This window comes from Sabethes cyaneus, chromosome 2 (genome assembly GCF_943734655.1).
Source record: "Sabethes cyaneus chromosome 2, idSabCyanKW18_F2, whole genome shotgun sequence".
In the NCBI taxonomy this organism is placed as follows: Eukaryota; Metazoa; Arthropoda; class Insecta; order Diptera; family Culicidae; genus Sabethes; species Sabethes cyaneus.
Genome location: NC_071354.1, coordinates 142,481,952 through 142,493,960, shown reverse-complemented (window position 1 = coordinate 142,493,960; position 12,009 = coordinate 142,481,952). Strand labels below are relative to the sequence as shown.

At 41.1% G+C, this 12,009-nt stretch overlaps 1 protein-coding gene across 1 annotated transcript; it reads left to right on the top strand.

Annotated features, from left to right (window-relative positions):
* The first annotated feature begins 500 nt into the window (after positions 1-500).
* On the top strand, positions 501-1,522 carry LOC128736103 (uncharacterized). Its single transcript, XM_053830584.1, has one exon. The coding sequence runs from the start codon at positions 662-664 to the stop codon at positions 1,520-1,522; it is 861 nt and encodes a 286-aa protein (XP_053686559.1). The 5' UTR covers positions 501-661.
* The last annotated feature ends 10,487 nt before the right edge of the window (positions 1,523-12,009 follow it).

Sequence of the window (12,009 nt, the reverse complement as noted above, 5' to 3'; positions counted from 1 at the left end):
TGTAGGAAGGTGGGGTTATCTGCCCGATCTACAAAAAGGGTGACAAGTTGGACTGTGAGAACTAACGAGCGATCAACGTTCTCAAGTGCTGTCCCAAATTATTTTCCGCCGACTATCACCCAGATTTGTGGGAACTTGCTATTAACAAGCTCGAAGCTTCATAAAATCACCAGATTTAGATGTTTAAGAGCTGAAAAAAGGTTTTTATTTCTAAACCTAAACCATAGTTCAGCCACAGGTTGAATAAAATCAGCTATAAAAGCTTTTTATCAACCTGAAATTATTACTTATGGGTAACCAGAAACTTGACCAGAAATAAAAAACTTCTATCCTCTGCTTCGTTACGTAATATTTTAATGGGGCCTGACCGGGCAGTCAGAAAGCTCTTTTTGAGTAAGCTCTATTTTTAGGTGATTTTCATCTGATTTTTACGTTTTCGCGGATATTTTTCCGGTAGAGTGCAACTCGCCGTAACCCCACCGATCACGCCTCTCAGATTCCGCCCAATCCCATTTGATTTGTTTACATTTTTGTTTTATTGCCGACGATCGGCATCGGAGTTTAAATAATGTTTAAATGAAATTTAATATTTCTGATTATTTGTGTAGTCACTGACGGCTAATGAAATTAAATATTTTCAACACACGCCCGGCTTTCTGGAATGTCTGGATTGGATTTGAGTGCTAAATTCGGACGGACTGTGCCTGATGGGAGATCTCTGGATCCTGGATTGTTTGCTGATGGCTCTCCCGCAGGAGGTGAAATAGTGGAAATAGTCGGCGATTCGAATTGCGGCAAATCATGCCTTATTTTGGAACTGATTGCCAAGATAATTCTTCCAGTGAACTGTGGAGGTCATGCCGCTGGAGCCGTGTTTGTTAATTGTGACAACAATATCAATCTAGTTTATTTGTTAAACATAATGGAAAAGCAGATTGTTAATTGTACGATTCCTGCCAACAAAACTATCGATCGGATCGAGATCGAACGTATTCGTCAAGAGTCCTTTTCCAGACTAACCATGATCAAATGCTGCACGATGGATGAATTTGAATTCTCTTTTCTTACATTGAACGAGCTGTTCGCAGAGAACCATCTGAATAAATATCTGTTGATCGATTCTGTTGTAGCATTTTATTGGAGCAAATGTACCGAAACAAATCTAATTCGAATGGATACGTACATTAAGCTATTGTACAGGAGACTTAGGCGGCTTTGTCGAGACCGAAATATTGCAGCTATTTGTACAAGGCCGTTACATTTCGTTAGTGGCAATCGAGAGTCTGTAACAACCGAGTTCGATGATTCTGCTGAAGTAAATAGTTTGAGCTCTATCACTAGAAGCATGAGCTCAACAAATAAAATCAACAACACTTCCATCGAACACCGAATCGAGCTTGCTGAAGTTGTGTCGCTAACTCCAAACGACGATGTTAAGTTTAACGCCTTTGTTACGTCTAATGGTAAGCAAATGATAAAGTTCTTTGCGATTGACAAATATGGAATAAATTGGTTAAACTAAATGATGTGTCTTATTTAAATTCAACTTTTAGTAAGAAAAAATAGCTATAATGCCTATTTTAAACTTATAAAAATCGTCTTTAAATCTACGGCTGTCACCGATGATATCAATGTCGTTTTTATGATGATACCGCTTCTCTGCACGTCTGTTCTTCGAAGAGAACTTTCTGATGCAACATTGAGCACATTACCTCGCTTCAAACCATTTGACGTCAAAAACGAGCCCAATGTCGCACCCGTTATTCTAGGGCCTGACTTACGTGTCAGCCTAACAAAATGGAAAACCAGATTCAACCATAAACCACAACAACATAAGTTCTGCAATTGTCTCAAATATAAATTTGTCAAATTTTGCTCGACTGAGACGGTACTATCAAATGAATCAAAATTGACTCAAAGTGATGGGACCATCCTTGCTTCAAGACGGTGTATGATTCAGTTAAGCGAAATATGCACCTTTATTCTTGTTTACGGCCGTATCCTGCATTCGTACGAATAGTTTGCTTCGAACGAATCGGGAAGCACTATTCTCATATTCGTATGAGCAAAAGGAAGGGGCGTTCGAACGTTCGAATAGATTCGAACGAAAACAAAGGTACGAATCGGCTTAACTTTCGAACGAATATCATTCGAACGAAAACAAGAATAAGGGTGAATCACCCTTATTCTTGTTTTCGTTCGAATGATATTCGTTCGAAAGTTAAGCCGATTCGTACCTTTGTTTTCGTTCGAATCTATTCGAACGTTCGAACGCCCCTTCCTTTTGCTCATACGAATATGAGAATAGTGCTTCCCGATTCGTTCGAAGCAAACTATTCGTACGAATGCAGGATACGGCCGTAAACAAGAATAAAGGTGATTATCTACAATTTTGCTGAATAAAGTTTTGCTGTATCTTTTGTGTTTACGGTGCTACAACGCTGCTAGCGCATTAGTAGCTCAGTGAATGTTCACTAAATGGACAAAGTTATCAAACCACCCCTGCCTTAAAATTTATGGACAAATAATGGTGAATCCGTAAGTTTATGGAATTTATTGACTGTCTGTCGCAAGGTGCATTCGGTCGTGAAGTGTGTCTCCCAAAAAGCACACTGTTATTCGTCTGTCAGAATACAATGATGAATTTTTCTGACCATATCTTCTGTTTTGGGTATAAAAACTATTTTAGCAATCCCAGAAATCAATGACGCATGTTTGAACCTTAACGGGAAACTAACAGTCATTAACTTTTCGTCGGAGAGCCCAATTTCGGAAGCAGTTTTTGGGCCCAAAAGCGGGGCTCTGTTTATAGAAATGTTTTCACAGCATTCTTCTTGCTAATCTGAACACAGCGAATACATTTTAATGAACAAAATTTTTGTTAAACAAAAAAATTGCTTTTGAAATTTGCAGAGTTGATGATGACTAATTTCTCCTTAACCAGTTTTCATTTGCAAAAATTTGCACAGTAAATTGATCAACTATCGCCACTCTCCCTCTCGTTTCAGATGAATGAGGTATATTCTTGTTATCTGTGGTATAATTTTATTTTTCGAAAAACGTGTGTTGTTTTGAAGTTATTATCATTGACGTAGCTAGGAAATTTCCCTGGAAGGGGCCTAGGGGGTGCTTTCCAAAAAATTTTTGATTTTGATCTTGTTACTCGGGCTGTCACCGATAGCACAAGGTTTTGTAGGGAAATACCAGGCGGGCTTGATGAGGGTCCGCGCAATTACCAGAAATGTCAAATGGGAGTACAACCTGTCCGCGCATCACATCTTTATTGATTTCAAAGCAACATACGATACAGTCGATCGAGACCAGCTATGGCAGATAACGCACGAACACGGTTTTCCGAATAAACTGACGCAACTGAGCAGAGCTACATTAGAGAGAGTGTTGTGTTTCGTGTGCATCTCGGGGATACTTTCGAGTTACTTTGAGCCGCGGCGAAAGTTGGGACAAGGTGATGGCTTATTTTGCATGTTATTCAACATTGAACTTGAAGGGGTGATCCTACGAAATCGGAATGTAGGACGAGTGTTCTGAACATAAATGCGGCCAAGACCAAATACTCAACGGAAACAAACGCGTGCCTCTAGCGGACGGTAACTGTTGATGGCGACAAACTAGAAGTGGCAGATGGGTTCGTGTATTTGGGATTGCTGGTGCACACGGACAACAACACTAGTAAGGGATCTAGTTGCGCATTTAAGCGGGAAATTAGGCTTTCTTTGCTCTTCGCAAAACGCTAGGCATACGCTATGTTCGAGCGGAAGGTACTGCGGACGATATTTGGTGAAATACAAACTGAAAACCGAGAGTAACGGAGACGTATGAATCATGAGCTACAAGCACTGTTTGGAGAGATTGCCATCTCAAACAGTTCTCTTTAACAACTGCACCAGCATCAGGAACAGGGAGGCCCAACGTGTAAGATGGCTCGACCAGGTCGAAAGTGATTTGCGACTTCTGTGTTCCCAGTCAGCGACGAGTGACCCAGTATGTAGTTGAATGGAGACGAACGCTTGAAACAACATGAGCCGGGGTGGCTATCAAGCTACTGATACTGACTAGTACTGACGACGACGACAACTACGCTTTTGCGATGCCTAGTGAAAAAGAATTATTTCCCGGTTTCCAATTCAAGTGAGGAAAATTTCTGGAGGGTGCCTGCAGAATTCTGGAGGGGGCCTGGTACCCCAGGCACCCCCTCTAGCTACGCCAATGGTTATTATATAAAGCGAACCAAAGCAACAAAGCGCAAAATGATGACGTATATACATTTATACAATTCAATTCACCTATTAGAAAATGACAATTTCTCATATTTCTTGAACATTAATACATGCTCCGCCAAATTTAAGGTTTAAACACGCGTCAATGATTTCTGGGATTTCAAAAGCTGTTTTTAAGTTCTAAACAAAAGATATGTTACGAAAATTTATCATTGTGTTCTTTGCGTCTGTTAGAATACAATGATAGATTTTTGTGAACACATATTTTATTTTGAGCATAAAAACTGATTTTGAAATCCCAGAAATCAATGACGTGTGTTTGAATACTAACGGCTAACCAGTACAAAGTTCAGTTGGCTAGTGGTAGTAGTAGTAGTAGTAGGGGAAAGCCACCATCATTTCAAGGACTTGCCAATGTATGTGGGTAGAATTACAGTAGATCCAAATTTGATTATCAAATGAATTTCACACTAATGCTGTTACAGAAGGGCCAAAAGGGATTGGGCGGACCCACAAGCAGAGGCACTTGTGCGCATTCCGGGGTTATAAGAGTCGCCTTCCAGCATTAGGATCCTTCCATGTAATAATCAATTTCGCTATACCAACTTTAACCCACGTGATGATTTGTTTGTTTTGAATTGAGAAGTGCCATATTTGCTTCAGACCTTAAGGATTCAGGTTGGCAATCCACTCCGTCATCCAGCCTTCCACATTTATGATATCAATAATAATACTGTTAATATATGATATGATATTAAGATGAAATGTGGTATAAATGATAAAAATAGAACAATCTCACCAGCAGTCCTTCGTATGGAATAGAGTAACGTCCTTTGGGTTCCATAAATGCTTCTTATTTAATTTTAATTTTTAAAAGTTAATTTAATTTTTCATTCTGGTATCCATGTGCAGTATTAAAACTCGTTTTGGCCAGTTTTTACTATATAGCAGGAGATGCTTCATAAGCTAAAACGAAAAAAATAATTAAAATAACTTATTAGGCTTATCTATTAGCTAGGCCGTGTGGCTCCGCCATCTGCCCAAAACCGCGGTTTTGAGACCAGGCAGCCGGGAACCACCCAGCAACGCACCTCCTAGCTTGGCTACTCAATAGAGCATTACCAGGTATGGCCACGTGGAGGCGCTAGGTAGGGGCTTGGGATGGCTAGAGCTATATTGGACGCTCATTTGCCTTCCCCATTTCATACCCAAGTTCAGTTGGCTAGTGGTGGGGCTTTTCTTTCATTCAGAAGTCGGTTATACATGTACATTCAAGATGACTGCAATACCTATATACTAAGATGTTATCTGGCAAATGGAAACACATTTTTGAACCGATTTGATTGGTGTTTGGTATAATTTTTTGTGATTGATAGTCGAAAAACATAGCATAATTTGAGCAACATAACAGAAGCCAATTTTTTTAAAAATTAAATTGTTATGCAAAATTGCAGGCTTTTCTGACTGAGAAAGGCAAAATGTTTATTTAGCAAAGCGTATTGACGAGTAGTCGTTCATAATGTGCTCGAGCAGCAAGAAGGTCAAAGGCTCAGATGAATACATTTTTGTGAAAGAAAGCAGATAACAACGGAACGTCACTGTTAGGAATGTTGTCACTGATGCTGTATTATTGTGATGAATTAATCATGATGAGTAAAGGAAAATCACCGTCAATAATTAAAGGACTTTGAGCTCAGAAACTGCGGGCGACACTCCGAGGTAGGGTATTTAGTAACTTAAGTGCTGAAAATCTTAGTGGAGATCGGGTAACCAATCCTGGTGGAAACTAAGATCGTATGTTGACAGGGAAGGAGTCACTCGTGCTTCAAGGTTAGGGGCGTCTAATAATGGTGATCTTACATTCCTACTATACGGCGGATCGTCGTTTACTTGCCAGGTACGCGACTGTATTCCATGAAGAGGCGACGTACGACAATTACTGATTCGGAGCAGATGGCTGATTTATGAAACGCTGTGTCTCACCAGCTATATCCAAGATGACCGACCTGTCTGCGAGATTAGGCATTGCAGGCTTAATAAGGAAAAAGACGATTATTGGAAACTCGATAATATCAATTGCCAGGACCATACTTGAACCGGCACGCGCGGGTATCCTGGCAAGAGACCTGCAGAAGATGAAGGTCAACGTTGTAGCCATTTAGATTACAATAAAGCAGAATATCCTTCCAACACCAAAGCTGAATTAAAATGCTTCTGATTTGGTTACAGCTAATTTAACTCTGAATACAGGTGGTAGACGCTGAATAAATTTAAGCAAACGCCTCCATATATGGAGTCGGATTCATATTACATGGAAGACGAACGAAGCGCGACATTAGGTGTAGGTCCATAATTGGCCGTCTATGCGTGTTGAGGTTTAAGGATAAATTCTATAACAACAGCCTGATAAATGTGTTCGCACAACGAACGACAGCACGGGACATCAAAATCATCATCGGTGATATGAACGTCCAGGTCAGCAGGAAAGCAATGTATAGACCGGTGATCGGACTCCATAGCCTGGACATCGACACAACCGATAACGGCCGGCAATGCATCAACTTTGCAGCTTCCCGAGGCCTGGTGATCAGAAACCCTTTCTTTTTCCGCAAAAATATCCACAAAGCCCCCTGGAGATCACTTAACCAACGAACATGGCCATCAATGTGAATATGACCAAATCGACCATATTTTCATTGATGGCCGATTTTTCTCGAACATCTGCGGGGTGCAGATATCGACTCGGATCGTTATCTAGTAGCAGTTCATGTGCTCTCAAAACTATCGATGATTTGTACCTCGTGACAAAACCGGCCTCCTCAGCTAAACATTCGGCAATTGTTCAACCCGCGATTTGCTGAAAACTACGCGCGCGAACTAGATGAAGCTCTGTCTTCCTCTGTGGAGCTAGTTACTTCGACCCTTCGTAAACGGATGGGGTATGATATGCTCGGCTGTCAACGAGGCCGCAACCGCGGCGCGCGGTTAGGAAACCAGCGCACGAAATGATTGGTTTGACAGGGTATGCCTACAAGCAATAGAGAAGAAAAAAAGAGCTAGGAAAACTATCTAACCATGTCACAAGAGAGAATTTGGCCAAGTATTGACGAGCGCGGAATGAGTTGACCACGATGTTGAGGAGGAAAAAGCGCCAGAAGGAGTACAGAGATCGTGAGGAGTTGGAACAACTATTCTGGGCTAATGACGCGTGCAAGTTTTACTAGAAGGTGAACCAAACTCGTAAGGGCTACACACCTAAACCTGACATGTGTAGGGATGAGGTAGGGGATCTAATCACAAACGAGCGCGAGGTGGTCGATAGGTGGAAGCAATTCTTTGATGAGCACCTTAACGGCGATACAGTAGAAGAAGACGCAACGGAAGTTAACCTGGGAGTGGCTAAAAACGACAACAGCACACCGGCTTCCGATCTCGAAGATATCCGGCGAGAAATCGGTCTTTTGAAGAATAATAAAGCCGTCGGTAAGGACCGACTCCCGGCAGAACTCTACAGAAATGCCAACCGCTAGCAACGTCACTTCACTAGGTAATTTCAAGGATTTAGGAGGAGTAGAAACTACCGCAAGAGCGGATGGAAGGTGTAGTCTGTCCTATCTACAAAAAGGGCAACCGTCTAGATTTCTGTAGCTACCGCGGCATTACGCTGGTCAACGCCGCCTACAATGTGCTCTCTCAGATTTGGTTGCCTCGTCTATCTCCAATAAAAAGAGAATTCGTAGGGCAGTATTAGGTGGGCTTCATGGGGGCCCGTGCTACTACAGATCAAATTTTTCCTCTCCGACAAATCCTCCAGAAATGTTGGTAGTACAACGAGCCCACGCATCATATTTACGTGGATTTCAGAGCAGCATACGATACAGTTGAACGCGAACAGCTATGGCAGATAATGCATGAGTACGGTTTTCCGGACAAACTAACGCCGCTGATCAAGGTTACCTTGGAGCGACTGATGTGCTACGTGCGTATTTCGGGGACACTCTCGGGTCCTTCCGAATCGCGCAGAGGGTTGCGGCAAGGGATGGACTGTCCTGTATCATGTATGCTATTCAATATCGCTATTGAAGGTGTGATCCGGCGAGCTGGCATCCAAACGAGAGGTACGATCTTCAGCAAAACTAGCCAACTCCTAGCCTTCGTAGACGACCTCGACATCATTACTAGAAACCTTGGGACGGAGAGGAAATCTACGGAGACTAGGAGGAAAATCAAATATATGATACAAAGAGGCTCCAGAGTAAACAACGTTTGCTTGCTACGGAGAGTGACTATTGACGGTGATGAGCTGCAAGTAGTTGAAATGTAAGAATTTGGGATCTCTGCTCATCGCCGGCAATAAGGATTAAGGAGTTCCAACGGCGCATTCTAGCTGGAAGTCGAGCCTACTTTTCCATCCGCAAGACGCTCCGACCAAGGACCATACGCCACCGCACAAAGCGGATGGTGTACAAAACGCTGATCAGAGCGATAGTCCTCTATGGACTTGAGACAGCAACTTTGCTTACAGAAGACATACGTACACTTGCCGTATTTGCGTAAAAAGTGCGAATATGCAAAATTGCGGACTATTGCAAACGCGGCGGAGTGCAAACAGATAGCGGAGGGTGGCGTAGGCGTATGGACCTCGAGTTATACGCACTACTTGGAAAGATTTTCATCGTACATCTGGCGAAAGACGGGAAACCTACGGTGAGCTGGCCACGTCGCAAGGATGTCGGTCGACTATGCAGTGAAATCCATTCTCTTCAAGAACCACACCGGCACTAGGGATGGAGGGGAACTACCTTCTATAGAAGGCTTGACCAGGTTAAAGTCGACTTGCGTGTGTCGAGATACTCAACGGATTGGCGACGATTACCCCAGAACCGAGTACCGAGGAGAGGAATTCTAGATACGGCAAGAGTAAAGTAAGTAAGAAGAAGCAAAGTTCGCGAACTGGGAAAGCTTAAAAACGGCTGTCTTAATTCTTTTACTTGTACTTCTAGCATATTCTAATTGTTTAAGGTCAACTACAGAAGATTCCTCATATCTATCATCCTCAGAAGATCACCAATAAGCATTACTAATGTTATTCAAACGCAAACCAGAAAGCATTTAAGTCACGATAAATTCTATTTAAAAACTGTTAATGAAAAATATATAGCTATATCACTACTAACCTATCAATTTTGTCAATTGGGGTTTGGGGATGTTTCAAAATTATCGTATAGGTGTATATAGTACGAAGGGTCTTAGAATTTCATGAAACTTGAAACCCGCGCTGAGAATCGCGGCCAACACGCTGACAGACGAACAGCGTCACGCGCAGTACCTTGCAAGTCGTAAGCGCCTGCATAGTCTTGTCGTCCTGACAGTAAAAACAAGTTAGATTCAAACTTCTCGGTCGGTAGTTTCTACAGTTCAAGGAGGAAGAAGCACAATTTGTGTGTCTAAAAATAGCCCAACCACATACTTTAACACGTCGCTACTTTAACAAGCGGGTTGCGCAGTCTCCTTTTGTCCAGCGCCTCTTTGGTTCAAAGGTACAAGTACCAGCGAGCCACATGCCCTTGCGGGTGTTGTGGGTTTGAATCCGGTTACAATCTTAGATTATAGCTTGGTTCGACCCATGCAGCTTCCAGCATTGGATAAAAGGTAGGACTCCCAACGACTACTTATTAAGCGTAGCTACCAATAACCCCCCTTCCCTCAGCTTCCCGCTCTTTCCCCTGCACTCCAAAAAAAAAAATTCATAACTTTCTTCATTTCATTACTTTATAGAACCACCGTTTCAAAAAAATTGTAATAGATAAGCATTGTTATTTTCATACATTTTCACAAACATATTAAAAAATATATATCACTATTGTATACAGTTTTTCTTTTGCTTAGCAGATGGTGTTTCATTGGTTCGAATTTTAATTCAGTTGTTAGTTTTCTTGATTAGATATTTTTAAAATCAAGGCTACTCAAACGGTCAAGCTTAGTGTATAGTGGGGTGGTAACGGAACTATCGATAAGTATAAGGTGTGCACGCGTTGCTTTCCTGATTATTTTTCATTACAACACACGTGTTTTGTAACAAGCATCAAAGTGTATTCCGAATGGAATGATAAAGGCATTCCAACAAATAATTTGTGCTTAAAAATAGCGTACCGGATTTAATTATGCTTGCAAACTAAATATTTTGTTTTGCTATAAGGAACAGCATTAACCTGTTAGGTACCTGCTTCTTAAAGCTGATAACGTACCAGCAAATAACAAAACTGAAAACGGATCTTTGATACAGAATATGATAAGTTTTAGCATCAAAGTCAAACGATTTTAGTTATGAAGGTAGATATCACAAACATAGAAGATTTGCGCTGTTACAAAGAGCATATATATATGTGAATGTAAAGTATATACTTGTTTAATTGATTAATAATAACTCGAATATTGATATATTTGTAGTACTATAGCATCTTTCGGCGGCTTACCGTAGAGAACGTGCTCGAGGAAATATTATAAAACTATTATTACGTACTGATCGTACATCTATTTCCGGCCACGCTCGGCACTCACAGTCAGCGATCGGTACGACATGAGCGATTTATTTCGGATGACGAAAACCCACCGGGGGGTGGATTTTCCACATCCCACTGTGGCTCTGGATGCTGTACGCTCGTGTACCTACACCGTATTGGGCGAGCGTCGCTGGTTCTTTCATTCTGCACGTTTCGGTACGGCTTTTCTTTCGCTGCTTTCGCGTGGGATCGATGCGATCGCTTTTATTTTTGTTTTGAAGTTTCTTTTTCCTTTGCCGTCGTTGTTTTACAGTTCGGAGCCGCCAAATCAGCGTGTGGCTTGCGGACACACTGCACCGATAGAGTTGTTGACGTTTATATTATTCCAACGTAGTGACTCATTCGATCCGGGCGGAGATTATCCGAAGTGTTCTAATCAATCTGTACTTAGTGCCATCAGTGGAAGCAATTATTTGGTGCACGTTCGATGACTACGATCATGGACGGTTTTAACTGTCGGCTTATGTGGTGAGTAGGTGCCCAAATGATTTGTGCTGTGGGTTCTCTACGTTGGATTTTTATCAATGCTGCTACAAGCGGTTGTGATTATTATCAAGATATTTGCCATACTTGTTATAACCTGAAAAAAAAAAATATTGTTGATTGATTCGTCCGGCGAAAATCTGGTTTCTCCTAAGCGTAATTGGATTATCTATTAAAGATTACAGCCAGTTTAATCCAAATACAATTTGATTCTATTGCAATGGATTGAGTGCCAAAATGAAATGTATTTCTGATGTAATTTCATTTACTGGTTACATCAGAACTAATTTATTATTCTTAGGCCTGAACAATAATTGATGACCTTTTAGCTCAACAAAGATAAAATATATTCGTAAGTCAGCATCGTTATCGGTCAGTAGCATCGATTGTGAAGTTTCAAAGTTTTGTGAAGAAAGGATTACCTATATCCGCTTTCCAAATAAATGAAAGTTGTTGTTTAAAAATTGATACAATTTTTTTTTTGAAATTTCGCCTCAAAGAAATAGTCTTTAATTATATTATCAATCGTTTCTCAAACTTGAAATTATATCTGTGCTCTGGGGAAGCTTTACTAATTTTATAACTTACACTACTGGTGATAAAGGAGTAACATGAAAAAGGGTCTTGTTTCGCATTAAATTACATCTTACATTTCCTTGAAGTACATTTGTTGTTACTTTTATACTAAATTCGATTATTGATGCTGATAAAATAGTTTACTTTCT

Bases quoted from the DNA above. Each gene is read 5' to 3' on its own strand.
- LOC128736103 (XM_053830584.1), top strand. From the start codon at position 662: ATGTCTGGATTGGATTTGAGTGCTAAATTCGGACGGACTGTGCCTGAT.